The 16,187-nt window shown below is 34.6% G+C and overlaps 1 protein-coding gene across 5 annotated transcripts in view; it reads left to right on the forward strand.

Annotated features, from left to right (window-relative positions):
* PIK3C3 (phosphatidylinositol 3-kinase catalytic subunit type 3) overlaps positions 1-16,187 on the forward strand; it is a 140,950-nt gene that overhangs the window by 38,091 nt on the left and 86,672 nt on the right. For all 5 annotated transcript variants that reach the window (XR_006602097.1, XR_006602096.1, XM_004752236.2 and 2 more), the window contains exons 5-9: positions 749-835; positions 2,427-2,522; positions 5,028-5,099; positions 6,962-7,066; positions 7,745-7,837. Coding sequence is in view for 3 of the 5 variants with exons in the window: in XM_004752236.2 (XP_004752293.1) it covers positions 749-835; positions 2,427-2,522; positions 5,028-5,099; positions 6,962-7,066; positions 7,745-7,837 (453 nt within the window). In the remaining 2 variants the exon portion in view is untranslated. The remainder of the gene's footprint in view (positions 1-748; positions 836-2,426; positions 2,523-5,027; positions 5,100-6,961; positions 7,067-7,744; positions 7,838-16,187) is intronic.

Here is a 16,187-nt window from a genome sequence, read left to right on the forward strand (position 1 = left end):
AATGTATTGCTGGGATTTTGACTGAGATTGTACTGACTCTATAGATGAAGCTGGGAAGTACTGACATCTTGACAGTTTTGAGTCTTTCTATCCATGAACAGAAAATCTGTCCATTTATTTAGTTCTTTGATTTTATTCCACAGATTTTTAGTTTTCTTTTTTTAAAAGATTTTATCATTTATTTGTCAGAGAGAGAAAGAGCGCACTCAGGCAGAATGGCAGGCAGAGAGAGAAGCAGGCTCCCCACCGAGCAAGGAGTCCATTGTGGGACTTGATCTCCAGACTCCAGATTGTGACCTGAGCTGAAGGCAGTTGCTTAACCAACTGAGCTACCCAGGCGTGCCTATAGTTTTCTTCATAGAGACCATGTTTTGTTAGATTCATGCCAGTTTCATTTTGGGGGGTTGCTAATGTAAATGATGTTGGATTTTAATTTCAAATTTGACTTGTTTATTGTTGCTATATAGAAAAGAGATTGACTTTCTGTGTTAACCTTATATCATACAACTTTGCTGTAATTGCTTATTAGTTCCTGGAGTTTTTGACTTTTCTTTGTTTAATCTACATATATGATCATGTCATCTGCAAATACGGTTTTCTTTCTTCACCATTTGTATATCATTAATTTTCTCTTAATATATTGTCTTATTGCATTAGTTAGTACTTGCAGTATCCTGTTGATGATCATTACCATTTTTATCCTCCTTTCTATGAAATCTGTGTTAAAATTTTCTTAATTTATTCACAGCTCACCAAAGCTCATCGACAAGGACACATGGTGAAAGTGGATTGGCTGGACAGATTGACATTTAGAGAAATAGAAATGATAAATGAGGTGGGTTGTATCCCTCTTTCCCCTGCTTCCCCTAAATATCTTGTCAGGATGTCTAAGTCAGGATTTTTTGAGAAGCACTTTTGTTGCCAGGTTATCTCACAAATGTGAGAGCATTGAGGATAGTCTGTAATTGTGAGTTTTGTGTTAATAAGTGGAAAACTTGGAATATCTGTTTTTCTTGTTTTAATGTTATATTGAACCATGAAGAAGGCAGTGGACATCATAAGTGTATTTGTATTATACAAGTGAAGCCACTGTTAAGCTTGATGCCTCACTTGTATGTTCTCTCTCCATTTGGCAGCTTATGTTTAGGTTCAGTTCAGTATTGGATTCTTCCGAAACAGTGCTGCCCGTTTACTTCACTTACCCTAAGTCATTCTTAGTAATCCCTGTCCCCAGTTAAGATACTGTGTGTAGTATGTGCTATACTACATATAGGACTCTGCAACTTACATGGTTCAAAGTAATTTGTTTCTTGATTTTGTTTATTGGGCTAGAATATGTTTCATTAAAAGATGGCTTCCATGAAACTTTCCAAAAAAAGTTAGAACAAAATTTTCTTTTTTATATATTTACACTGAAATACTAGATGTGTGGCTTAACATTCTGTGTCTAGAGAGTAGAAAGAACAATTATTTTAATCACATTAGCAGAGAAGAATGTCAACTTTCGTGATATGCCTAATTTATTGTGATCACCACAGGGCATAACTGACTTATTTTATATTCTCTGAATGATTTTTACTGGGTTGAAAGAGAAAATTTTAATTTTATAATGAACGCTTAATAAAAGTTAAATTCCACTATTGTTCATTTTTAAAAAAAGAAATTAGTTGGTTTAGCTGTTTATATTCAGAATGAATAAACTGGGAGTTTTTTCTAAATTTATTGATAATACACTCTCATTTACTGAAATTAGAAGAAAAATTCACTTTTTTAAATGTTTATAATAGTCACATTCCTAAATTAGTTAAATCAAAATGTTTACTTATGTTTTTCTGTTCTTTAACTTAGATAGCCTATGGTGTAGAAAAGGCAGTGTTAGGGCTTACTTTGTCCAGTCGTACTTAACTTTTCTACCCCCACTCGTTGAGAGGTAGGAGAGCATTGCCATTGCCATAATTAGACTGTAATATGTATCATAAAGCTGAACAATTTAAGTGATTTTTTTAGACCTTTATGATTTTACACGTAATGATTTAAAGCCATTTTAAAAACTGGTTTAAGACTTATCACCCTTTATCACCCTTTTAGACTTCATTTTATTTTCACTTTGTTACATGTTTCCTTTTTTTTCTTTAATAAAGGGGACACATTGTTATGTTGGAGAGAAAGGAACTATTTCCCAATATGTTTAAAGTATATTGAGAAAAATTTACAAATGATTGCGAGTTATCTTAAGACCACTCGTAAATTGTGAAAAACTTGTGAAGGTTGTTTATAATAATGGAATAAATATTTGTTATATTTTAAGTTGTACTTGAGAGATCATGTATTAGTGAATTGGAAATAATGATACATACTCCTTTAAGACAATGTTGAAGATCAAGATTTTTCATAAAAATCTTTTTTTTTTTTTTTTTTTTTTTTAGAGTGAGAAACGAAGTTCTAATTTCATGTACTTGATGGTTGAGTTTCGATGTGTCAAGTGTGATGATAAGGAATATGGTATTGTTTATTATGAAAAGGTATTTGCCTTGGAACTGTTTATGGTCTCTGAAGTAGAGGGGAGGGGAAACATTAAAAAAAATTACTGTTGTACCTGCTGAGATGAGTTATTTGGTTGCAGGAAAGCAGCAGACAGCTGTCAGCTGCAGCTGTTTGTATATACACAAATCAGATCATATAGCTACAACAAGATTACAAAAGCCTATCATTCATGTAATGCAGTTCTGGGTTCCAGAATTCAATAAATATGCAACAGATTAAAAACTTTTTGATTAATCGTTCTGCAAATTGGCAAGTCGGACATTAAAGTAATAACTTTATTAACAATTAGTATTCATTTGAAAAATAAAAAGGGAATCAGTTTTTAAGTGATAAGCTGTTGAAAATTAAGGGTATATTTACTATTTGAGTTTGTATATATAATGTGTGAGCCTAACATATGTATGCTTATCAAAGACTTCCTAAATGTGTATTTATGTAATAAAGGCAGAATTTTTAAAAAAACATGTTTTCAGTAGGCTGAGTGATAACAAATATGCATTTAATGGATTGGCTCTGGTCTGCTCATTATCCAAAATAAAGTAGTTTTGTGTTTGATATGTTGCTACTTGAAAAATATCTGTGCCTTAAATGCTTGTTGAAGGGTCTTAATTTAAGCACTATAGAAATAATTGCACACGTAGTTCAGAATCACATAAACCAGGTATTATTGTGGAAATAACCTTAGACAGGTGCTTAAATCAGTATGAGTGAGGGCAGACTTTTGATACATGGCATAATGGAATAATATTTCTTCTAGTATATAGCTAAGCTTATATGCAATATATTTGTGTATTAGAAGCAACACTTCTAAATTATATTTATGCTTTAGTGTTATTTACTAAAGCTGTCATAGTGATTTTTTAAAATATAAATTTTTTCATAAATGTAAGTTACTACTTGAAAGAAGTTTTTGTAATGGAGTTTTGAGTTTGTGTAGTTAATTTATGATCATTTTTCTGGTAACTTTCAAGTTAACACATATTTTTTTCTCTTTAGCTTGTATCCCTTCCCTTTGGTAAAATGTTAGAAAAAGTTAACTTTTAGTTGATAAATGATAGTCTTTGGTAAAAAGAAGTTAGGAAGATAAACTAACATAGCTTATTAATTCATTAGAAAAGCTACATTAAAAAGGGGAAATATAGGTGAGTGAAATTGTTTTGTCACTTTAATAAACTAACATTTTACATCTTATACTATGTAATGAAAAAGTATTATTTCTCCTCCATATAGGGTTTGTATTGCAAAAACATGCTAATGGAAATGGTGCTTTGAAGCAGAAGAGATTTGAAGAATCTTTGAAAGACAGCTTTGATAATAGATGAAATAATAACAATAAAAATTAGAAGAATTTCAAGTGTTTTTGAAAAGGTTCTTGGCCCCTTTCTGCTGCTTCTTGAAAATTGCTCATAAATTAATGCCTGTCTACCTACCCTGTCATATTTCCACTTAGTGTAAAGATTGCTGGGCTAGTGTATTGAATCTAATGGAAATAGACTTTCTTGTCACCTGTCTTTTGTGACAGATAGCCTTAGTGAAGATTACTTGTCACAGTTGGGCTGATAAATGTGTTTTCTGGTGTTGTGACTGAGAACCAGCCTGTTAAACAACGGCTGTGGGAATTTGTGGTTTTCTGTAAGACTCAATTACTGAACTAAAGTCAAGTCCCAATACTTCCCTTCTTTCACTCTTTCCTGATTTGCCTGCACATATCTTACATTGGAAATGCTAGCATTTGGAAATTGACAGAAAAGCTTGATGCGAGGTATACAGTTGTGAGGAAATGAATTTTGATCTTAATTAGTTTACCATTTTCTGGTATGTATGCAGTGACATTTACTATGCTGAATTACCAAAAATGATAATACCAAGAAAGTAAAGCAGCTTTGTGTCTTAAGAATTGATGGATTAATTCTTCTTATTCAAGTTTCCACTGTATTGAGTAGAAGCAACGCTGCTGAGTCTCTAGCTATGTATAAATTTCAGCTAACATTAACACCTTGCTTAAAATCCAACTTCTTTGAATGGAACTCAGTTGTGCTAATTTGAAAGTTACCAACATCTACTTAGTATTTTTTGCAAATGATGCAACACATCCCTGTGCCATAATTTAATCATACTTTGTGGTTTCTAGTTGTAAGTTTGAAAATTAGGATATTATTACTTTGGCCCACTAGGGTTATAAGCAGAGTTAAAAATAACTGACAAAAACAATCTACTGATTTTTAGACCTCATATATCTAAAAACTGTAACAAGTTTTTTATTGTTAGATTTTATTTTTCCCCAAATATTCATTAGCAATAACAGGTAAAAATTGGATATGTATTTTAAATTGCAGTTGAAAGAAGATGCGTTTTTAAAAGGGAGGAATAGTGCTCATTAAATAGAATAAAAATACTTTGGAGTGTACATTATCATGTATTATTTCTTACCATTTGGTTAAATTTTGTTTATTTTTTTTTTAACTTACTACACTATAATCCAGGATGGTGATGAGTCATCTCCAATTTTAACAAGCTTTGAGATAGTAAAAGTTCCTGACCCTCAGATGTCTATGGTGAGTTATTGCCAAATTTCTTCCAAAAGTGCTTTTTTCCAGAGTGATTATGACTTGGATCTACAGCATACATTTTCTTTTAAAAAAGTATATCTGTAACTAAGTCAGTTCTCCAAAAGTGACTTATAAGTCCATTTTAGCTAACTGGAAGTAGGTTCAGGTGGAACTTTACAATATCAACATCTAAAAATACGGTTAGAATATTATATTGTTGGGGAAACATTTATTTGAATTATTGGAAGAGTAAGGGATGTAGTCTTGAAGTGAGAACTTGGGAAGCAGGTATTTGAAAGTTTTTTATTCCAGGATGTAACACTGGGTTCAATGGATGAGAATTTTAGGGAGATTAATTTTGTTGAAAAATCTGGAAGATCATTGTAGCTGCTAGAACTGTTTAATTTGGATCTTGGTGACTTGGATGATTTTGAGATACCCATCTATGGAATTTTTGAGGTGATAGTTTGGGGATGTGAAGCAGGAAGAATTCTTTGCAATAGTGGTTTAATTTGATGACTTTAAATTTAGAAAGTTTCAGCAAAAAATCCTTTTAGTAGCATAATACCATGATATTCACACTTACAACTCATGACATCACCCTGAACCATTTTATTCTTATTTTTTATGTTTCTGATTGGATTAGTTACCTTCTTAATCAGACCAAAGTGAATTTAAAGTAGTATATTAGAAGATAGAAGTATGATGATGGAGGTAAATACAGGTCATTAAAGCAAGAAGTAATGACTGATGTTCCAACATCAAAGGAAGAGATAGGGAGAAAGAGTATAAAAAACTAGAAAAAAAGGCAACCTGGGAATCTTTTGGAAACAAACATCCTAAATATCATAAAGGTGACATTTCATCACTGGAAAATAGTGCTGGGGAACTAATGATGATCCATTTGGAAAAAGATAAAATTAAATTAGACCCGGGACACCTGAGTGGCTCAGTGGGTTAAAGCCTCTGCCTTCCGCTCGGGTCATGATCTCAGGGTCCTGGGAACCAGCCCCGCATCAGGCTCTCTGCTCAGTGGGGAGCCTGCTTCCTCCCTCTTTCTCTCTGCCTGCCTCTTTGCCTGCTTGTGATCTCTGCCTGTCAAATAAATAAATAAAATCTTTAAAAAAATTAAATTAGACCCATACCTCACATCATACATAAAGAAAAACTCCAAATAGATCAGGGATCGGATTTAAGTATTAAAAAAACAAGGCCTTATGAGTACTTTACTTTCAGTGTAGTTCCCTGCCCTCAGTCACTACTGGCAAGTTAAACTGCTAAGATGATAGTACAGTGATATTACAAGGTCACTAGTAGCTCATAGGAAGAGGGAATGCTTTAGCCTGGGTTGTCAGGGAAGATTATAGAGTAAAGGTTTTATCTGTGTGTGTAGAGGATGTGAAAACCTTGACTGTATGGAGAATAGGGGGTGTTATGAGATGTTTTAAGAAGCTGGAACAGCAAATGCTTATTATGGCACTAGAGAAGCATAAGACATGTTTAGTTTCCCTATCACAAAATGGTGATTTTTTTTTTCAAATTAATTTTCATTCTTTTTTTTAAGATTTATTTATTTATTTTAGAGAGAGAATAGGGGGAGGGACAGAGGGAAAGAATCTTGAAGCAGACTCCTGAGAGGGGTGGAGCCTGATTTGAGGCTCAGTCTCAGGACCTATGAAATCATGACCCTGAGATGAGGTATTTAAAAAAAATACATAGGGGACAAAAGTTGTAACAAGAATAAGATGTTAAGTGTTATAAAGTGGTCTTGAGTAAGCAACTACTTATTTTTGCATTTCTAATTGGCTGTTAAAACTTCCTTTTGATGAAACTTACATTATTGATAAGTATTTATAAATAATTTATAGGAGAATTTAGTTGAGAGCAAACACCACAAGCTTGCCCGGAGTTTAAGAAGTGGACCGTCTGACCATGATCTCAAACCTAATGCTGCCACAAGAGATCAACTAAATGTAAGAGGATTTTTAAAGTATTAATATAAAAATAATGAAATGTGTAATTTTGTTGCAGCTGATATGTTAGCCACTCATTTGAAAGTGGTTCAGATGCATATTTTTTCCCCAGGGTAATAAAATCTGTGTAATTTCAACAGATTTGTTTTTTCTGTAGTTTTTGTATTTGTTTTAAATCATTTTGGGGCTTTAAGAAAATATATTAACCCTGGAGGCAGATCTACAAATAGTATATACTTTCTTGATATAGTGGTCTTAGAAAATGGCCCTAAGGTACTGGTTCAGAGAAACCTTGGTGTGCACAAATGCATTGTGTATGTTAACTTCATAGGGGAAATGTTTATTGTTTACAAACTCACTTATCTAAAAGGGGACTTTTGCTATTTTGATTTGGTTTATTTTTATTTTTGGTTGAATGAAATGAGCTCTGTAGTTACAGATTTTTATATGGAGTGTTAATTTTTAAATTTCGTCTTTTTCTCCCCCTACACTCCAATAATATTCTTTTTAGACTAATAAGTACAGCAGGTTTAAGTTTTACTCTGTTGCATTTATATTCTCCCTACTTCTATACAAGTTCTACTATAGAAATATTTAAATAAATGAAAAATTTTTAATGAAATGGAAGTAAATAGGAAGAATATATTTGACAAAAGTAGTTTTTTTCCTTTGTTGTAGATTATTGTGAGTTATCCACCAACCAAGCAACTTACGTATGAAGAACAAGATCTTGTTTGGAAGTTTAGATACTATCTTACTAATCAAGAAAAGGTAAGTATCTTGAATATTTTCATATATCTGATTTATCTGTAAGATTTTTGCTAATAAGATGAAGTTAAATTCCCGTGGAAATAGAGTGTTACTGTCAAATTAAAAATATGATATAGGTGAATATGTATGATACATTATTTTTTAAATATTACAAAGGGTATATGCACAGAGACACAGGTACCAGTTATGTGGTGCATAGTTTATGCATACATGCATAGTTTGAATGGGTTAAGTCAGAGAGACTTGGGTTCAGTTTCTGGCACTTCTACTTATTCTTAACTATGTAAGATTAGGAGAATTTCTTTGGAAGCTTGGTTTCCTCAATTTTCTAATGATACCGGCCCTTCTTCACAGGTGAGGTAATACTGGTGAATAAACTGGCCAAGTACCTGGCACTTAGTAGATGCTCAGTGAATGTTGATTCACTTCTGTCTTCATTGTTCTCACCTCTTTCAGCCTAGATGACTAGCCAACTATTTATGTTATTCAAGGGACTATAGAATTTTGGAGGAGATGTAGCTAGAGAAAGAATATGAGAAGTATAATTTGAAATGTGTAAATTGAGTTTGTGGAGTGGCATCCATCTTGGCATGCAGGAGGCAAGGTTAGAATGAGACATTTGCTTTTCTTTTCTTTCCTTTTTTTTTTTTTTTTTTAAGATATATTCATTTATTTGAGAGAGAGAGCGTGTGTAAATAGAGAGGAGGGGCAGGGGGAAAGGGAGAGGGAGAGAGATAATCTCAGGCAGACTCAGCATTGAGTATGGAGCCTGATGCAGGTCTCAATCTCACAACTCTGAGATCATGACCTATGCCGAAATCAGGAGTTGAATATCAGGAGTTGGCCACTTAACTGACTGTGGCATTTAGGGGCCCCTAGACATTTGCTTTTCTTTTTTTTTTTTTTTTTTTTTAATTTTTATTTTTTATAAACATATATTTTTATCCCCAGGGGTACAGGTCTGTGAATCACCAGGTTTACACACTTCACAGCACACACCAAATCACATACCCTCCCCAATGTCCATAATCCCACCCCCTTCTCCCAAACCCCCTCCCCCCGGCAACCCTCAGTTTGTTTTGTGAGATTAAGAGTCACTTATGGTTTGTCTCCCTCCCAATCCCATCTTGTTTCATTTATTCTTCTTCTACCCACTTAAGCCTCCATGTTGCATCACCACTTCCTCATATCAGGGAGATCATATGATAGTTGTCTTTCTCTGCTTGACTTATTTCGCTAAGCATGATACGCTCTAGTTCCATCCATGTTGTTGCAAATGGCAAGATTTCATTTCTTTTGATGGCTGCATAGTATTCCATTGTGTATATATACCACATCTTCTTGATCCATTCATCTGTTGATGGACATCTAGGTTCTTTCCATAGTTTGGCTATTGTGGACATTGCTGCTATAAACATTCGGGTGCATGTGTCCCTTTGGATCCCTACATTTGTATCTTTAGGGTAAATACCCAATAGTGCAATTGCTGGGTCATAGGGCAGTTCTATTTTCAACATTTTGAGGAACCTCCATGCTGTTTTCCAGAGTGGCTGCACCAGCTTGCATTCCCACCAACAGTGTAGGAGGGTTCCCCTTTCTCCGCATCCTCGCCAGCATCTGTCATTTCCTGACTTGTTGATTTTAGCCATTCTGACTGGTGTGAGGTGATATCTCATTGTGGTTTTGATTTGTATTTCCCTGATGCCGAGTGATATGGAGCACTTTTTCATGTGTCTGTTGGCCATCTGGATGTCTTCTTTGCAGAAATGTCTGTTCATGTCTTCTGCCCATTTCTTGATTGGATTATTTGTTCTTTGGGTGTTGAGTTTGCTAAGTTCTTTATAGATTCTGGACACTAGTCCTTTATCTGATATGTCGTTTGCAAATATCTTCTCCCATTCTGTCAGTTGTCTTTTGATTTTGTTCACTGTTTCCTTTGCTGTGCAAAAGCTTTTGATCTTGATGAAATCCCAGTAGTTCATTTTTTCCCTTGCTTCCCTTGCCTTTTGCGTTGTTCCTAGGAAGATGTTGTTGCGGCAGAGGTCGAAGAGGTTGCTGCCCGTGTTCTCCTCAAGGATTTTGATGGATTCCTTTCGTACATTGAGGTCCTTCATCCATTTTGAGTCTATTTTTGTGTGTGGTGTAAGGAAATGGTCCAATTTCATTTTTCTGCATGTGGCTGTCCAATTTTCCCAGCACCATTTATTGAAAAGGCTGTCTTTTTTCCATTGGACATTCTTTCCTGCTTTGTCGAAGATTAGATGACCATAGATTTGAGGGTCTATTTCTGGGCTCTCTATTCTGTTCCATTGATCTATATGTCTGTTTTTGTGCCAGTACCATGCTGTCTTGATGATGACAGCTTTGTAATAGAGCTTGAAGTCCGGAATTGTGATGCCACCAACGTTGGCTTTCTTTTTCAATATCCCTTTGGCTATTCGAGGTCTTTTCTGGTTCCATATAAATTTTAGAATTATTTGTTCCATTTCTTTGAAAAAGATGGATGGTACTTTGATAGGAATTGCATTAAATGTGTAGATTGCTTTAGGTAGCATAGACATTTTCACAATATTTATTCTTCCAATCCAGGAGCATGGAACATTTTTCCATTTCTTTGTGTCTTCCTCAATTTCTTTCATGAGTACTTTATAGTTTTCTGAGTATAGATTCTGTGTCTCTTTGGTTAGGTTTATTCCTAGGTATCTTATGGTTTTGGATGCAATTGTAAATGGGATTGACTCCTTAATATCTCTTTCTTCTGTCTTGCTGTTGGTGTAGAGAAATGCAACTGATTTCTGTGCATTGATTTTATATCCTGACACTTTACTGAATTCCTGTATAAGTTATAGCAGTTTTGGAGTGCAGTCTTTTGGGTTTTCCACATATAGTATCATATCATCTGCGAAGAGTGATAATTTGACTTCTTCTTTGCCGATTTGGATGCCTTTAATTTCCTTTTGTTGTCTGATTGCTGAGGCTAGGACCTCTAGTACGATGTTGAATAGCAGTGGTGATAATGGACATCCCTGCCGTGTTCCTGACCTTAGCGGAAAAGCTTTCAGTTTTTCTCCATTGAGAATGATATTTGCGGTGGGTTTTTCATAGATGGCTTTGATGATATTGAGGTATGTGCCCTCTATCCCTACACTTTGAAGAGTTTTGATCAGGAAGGGATGTTGTACTTTGTCAAATGCTTTTTCAGCATCTATTGAGAGTATCATATGGTTCTTGTTCTTTCTTTTATTGATGTGTTGTATCACATTGACTGATTTGCGGATGTTGAACCAACCTTGCAGCCCTGGAATAAATCCCACTTGGTCGTGGTGAATAATCTTTTTAATGTACTGTTGAATCCTATTGGCTAGTATTTTGTTGAGTATTTTCGCATCTGTGTTCATCAAGGATATCGGTCTATAGCTCTCTTTTTTGGTGGGATCCTTGTCTGGTTTTGGGATCAAGGTGATGCTGGCCTCATAAAATGAGTTTGGAAGTTTTCCTTCCATTTCTATTTTTTGGAACAGTTTCAGGAGAATAGGAATTAGTTCTTCTTTAAATGTTTGGTAGAATTCCCCCGGGAAGCCGTCTGGCCCTGGGCTTTTGTTTGTTTGGAGATTTTTAATGACTGTTTCAATCTCCTTACTGGTTATGGGTCTGTTCAGGCTTTCTATTTCTTCCTGGTTCAGTTGTGGTAGTTTATATGTTTCTAGGAATGCAACCATTTCTTCCAGATTGTCAAATTTATTGCCGTAGAGTTGCTCATAGTATGTTCTTATAATAGTTTGTATTTCTTTGGTGTTAGTTGTGATCTCTCCTCTTTCATTCATGATTTTATTTATTTGGGTCCTTTCTCTTTTCTTTTTGATAAGTCGGGCCAGGGGTTTATCAATTTTAGAACAAATCAACGAAAGTAGGAGCTGGTTCTTTGAAAGAATTAATAAAATTGATAAACCCCTGGCCCGACATTTGCTTTTCTTAATGAAACCAAGGAGTTGATGAAGTTTCTGGAGAGAGAATTATGATAAATTAGCACTAGATTTGGGTCTGGGGACTTGGTTCCTTGTGTTACTATTGCTACTAAGAAACTTTTTGACAGCTGGTCAATCATTTCACCTGTCTGAGTTGTGGTTTTCATATTTAATATGAGTTTATTAAATAATTGGGAACTTCTAGGTCTCTTTTCATACTTAAAGTATGTCAATTTTTAGAACTGTCAATTCTTAGAACATAGGTTCTAGGATTAACTCTAAAGATAAGATAGTAGTAACCAGTATCGATTCACCATCCACGGTGTGCCAGGGATCTTTTCAGTCCCACAACAACCCCAGAATATCAGTCTTAATGTTAGTCTTCTACAGATGAGGAGACCTGTGCAGCAGCACAGAACTTACAGATGCTAACTCTTGATGTGCTCATATCTCTGAGTTAGAAGCGAACTCAGTCAGTGAAGCTGTAGAAAAGTGGATTGTACGGGAAATATTTGCAACGTCATGCATGTGCCTGAGCAGGTATTCTGCAACTTTTTGGGGACCAAACATGGAAGTGTTAGGAAAATTAATATCTGTCAGAAAGCTATTATATAATTCTATGAGAATGAATGAATATGTTCTACAATCTCATGAGACAGTCTTTAGCTACTTTGTTGAACTTGCTTTTCTGAAACACTTGCATCTCTTTTAGTTTCTGAAGTAAAGATAAAAATTCATTTGCAGTTCATCTTAACTCTTCAGCTTTTCTTCTTTATCTTTTATTGATGCCTTGGGAAATTCTTTGTAGATAAGTCATATTAACTCTTCTTTACGTCTTTAACAAGAGTGAGAGAAGAATTTTAAATTTAGTATAACTTTGAGTGTTATTTTCGTCATCACTGCAAAAAGGGAAATATTCATCAATAGAAACTCAGGGAATGATTCTGTGTTTTATAAAAAAGTTTGGGTTAGTACATGATATTCAGTTAAATGAAGAATAACCTTGGTCCCAGAAATTGCATCTTGAATTTAGCACAGTGTTTTCTAAAATACACAGTGATATATTGAATTAAACCTGTTAGAATGTATGGGTTCAAGAAGCATAGAAAAGATTTACAGAGCAGAACTGCCTTAGATAGAAAGGCTTGCAAGAAAAATTGTTTGTTTAAACAAGTAGTCACTTCTCACTGAAATTCAATTACTTCTAGATATGTGCAAAAGAAATAAAATGCTCAAGTGATATAAAGTGTGTGACAAGTTTCATTTAACTAGTTGATTTCAAGTTTTCGAAAGGTGGGTGATGAAACTTCAATTCTCAGGACATATTATAGGATTCTTATGATCACTAGAGTAGAGCAAACAATATTTTTTAATGTTTGGGAAGCACTTTTCAGTAAACCAAATATATATATTGGCCTTGAAGTGACCAGAGGAATTATTCACACAGCTGCATTTGTATCTTTGTAATAATTTAAAATGGGTTTTGTAGAAAACAAATACTCTGATATCCCTGTCCCTTAATTTATTTATACTAAGAAATTCTTTCAGTGTCAGTTTCTCAGAAACTGATTTAGGCTATTTGGCATTTGGGCCCCAGGGCTGAAAAGATTTAGTGGAGAGAAAACAGTACTCAGAAGACAAATTGATAGAAATTAGTTCTTACAAAGTTACGTTTCTTATTACTTTTTAATTAAATTCCGTCTTCCCACCTACTTTTTTCTAAGTGACCTGTCTTAAGTACTTCAGATGAAAACCATCTAGTCTGGATTTGATATTGCGCCTAAAAAGTTCACAATAACCACTTTGTCTAGCAAAACCAATGACATTTAGGAAGAATTTTTAAATTTGTGGTCCATACTATGTAGGAAGTGACCTATTTTTATGAAATTCAAAATGTGAATATTGTAACTTTTGAAACGAGTCAGTGGTAAATGTCTTCTGATTATAAAAATATTAATTGAAAATAACTTTCTTAATGGCTTTGTATTATCTTTGGGGGGAAAAAGCAGTAAGAAGAGTCACATGTGGTAAAGATAATAGTGATGCACTGACTGTTCTGTGAAGCTGTTTCTGAAGTAGCTACTGAGACAGTAGCATCAGGACAATAATCATATTTGTGCTTTCTGTCAAGAAATTGATGACGAACCATAGCAGTAATGAATTCAGTTCAGAAAGTGTTTTTTACCTCTCTTGGCCTAGTATTGTTCAAGACTCGGGCTTCAAAAAACCATTTCTCTGTCTCCATATAAATTGAAACTGTTTTAGGGAAATAATATTTCTACACAGTTAAAATGGAGAAGCATAAGCGTTTAATTGATTAAAGGTTACTCTTAATAAACATTTAGTTAATTGCTAGAGTAGAAATGTGGAGTAGAACAAACAGTGCGCTGTGGTATGAAGGAAATTTCACAAAGATTGGTCTTGAAGTTTGAATAAGCTTCGATGATATTTTTATTTGATGATAATTTTTCATGGGGAAGAAAAGCATGAGTAAGGCAATGTGTTAGGTTCAGAGACAAAAAATTGTATGAATGGTTTAGAAACAGAAAAGATGGAGTCCATTTGAGCCTTGAATTCTACACCTGGGAGTTGGATTTCACTGGCCGTAGGAAACAAACCACTACAGCAACAGAATGTGTCTTAAGAAGTAATTGTTTTAAGGAAGTCAAGCCAAAGTGGATTGGAGGAGATCTGGGAATGAAACAAGAGACCTAATTAGGAGGCTCATTTATGATTTTAAGAGTGATATTGGAGGGCAAAGGAAGGAGAGGAGAATGGATAAAATAACTTGGTGACACCTCCCAGGAGTTTGGCTTGAGTGCCTAAAATATGGAAATAGGGCAAATGGAAGGAGCAGGGTGAGGAGATATTTTCAGTTTTAGAAGTACCAGTATGATATTGTCATATTATAAGAAATACATATTTGGTTTTTGTCTTTAGCACAGAGTTTCTAAAGTCCTGAGAATTTCCTGAGTGGTAGGGATGAGAGGAGTGGAGTGTCTTTTGTTACTCATGATAAGCCCCTTTCAACCATACTGGAGTTTTTCCTAATAAGGTGACTCTTGCTTGAGGGGGCTGGTTGCTAGAGGAACCAACCAAGTGATTAGAGAGTTGGAATTATCACCCTTACCCCTTTACTTCTAGGAGAGGGACTAGGAATTGCTTTAATCACCACTGGCCAGAAATTTGAGAAATTATACCTACATAATGGAACCTTCATTAAAACCTATAATGGCAGGGTTTGTAGAGCATCCGGGTCGGTGAATGCATGCATGTGACAGGAGAGTGGCATACCCAAGACTTTTATAGGGACAGAAGCTCCTTTGCTTGGGATCCTTCCACACCTTGCCCAATGTACCTTTTCATCTGGTTATTCATTTTATATCCTTTACAGTGCATTGGCAATAATAAGTAGAATATTTCTCTGAGTTTTGTGAGCTGTTAGAGCAAATTCCTGAACTTGAGGAATGTGTTGGTAACTTTTGATTTGTACCCAAGTCAGACAGCAGTGTGGGCAACGTGGGGACCCCAAATTTGCAATTAACATCCGAAATGGGAAGCAGTTTTGTGAGACCGACTCTTTAATCTCTGGAATCTTCAGAAATTCCAGGTAGTTTCAAACTGAGTTAGAATGTGGGACACCTAGTTCCTGTCCTCAGAAAATTAAGGAATTGTTGGGTGTGGAAAACCACGTTTGTTGTCAGAAGTGTTCTGAGTAGAGGAATGGGTTTCTCTTTAGCAACAAATTAGAAATTTCCAATAACTTACTCAGTAGACGTTAAAACTAGACATATATATATGGTGAACATAGTTTTTTCATCTTTGAAGTGATTGTGAACATGATTCTAAGAGTTGGAGATAATAGTGGGGAGGTTCTAAGATCAGAAGGGAGGTTAATATTCCTATTAATATGAAACATGGCAATAAATGTGTAAATATTAACATTTGATGTTGACTCAATGTCAAATAGAATAACAGTAATATCAGATGATAAAATAACATCAAATATTAATTATATTTATTATATTAAAAAGTACTGTTCTAAACATTTACACTCAGTAACTTTATTTAATCATTACCACAGCCTTATAAGATATGTTATTTAAAGTTAAATAATGTACTTCTAATGACTTAGTTAATTGATGGAGTTGGGAATTAGGATTTGACCCCAAACACTCTGCTCTAAAGCCTGTACCCTCCAGTTATCTGTGGAAACTCTAAGGATAAAATTGCATCATTTGAATCCTATACCTTTACATCAGTACAGCATCTTTAAAGGGCCAGAGATTAAGTATCATCATTATTGCCTCAAATTCTTGCACTTCCTGCCTTTCTCTTTTCTCTTCTCCTTGTTTCCTTCTTTATTCTACTACCTCTTTGTTTAC

The sequence above is a fragment of the Mustela putorius genome, unplaced genomic scaffold, assembly GCF_011764305.1.
Source record: "Mustela putorius furo isolate JIRA1106 unplaced genomic scaffold, ASM1176430v1.1 tig00003858_pilon_pilon_pilon, whole genome shotgun sequence".
Taxonomy (NCBI): domain Eukaryota; kingdom Metazoa; phylum Chordata; class Mammalia; order Carnivora; family Mustelidae; genus Mustela; species Mustela putorius.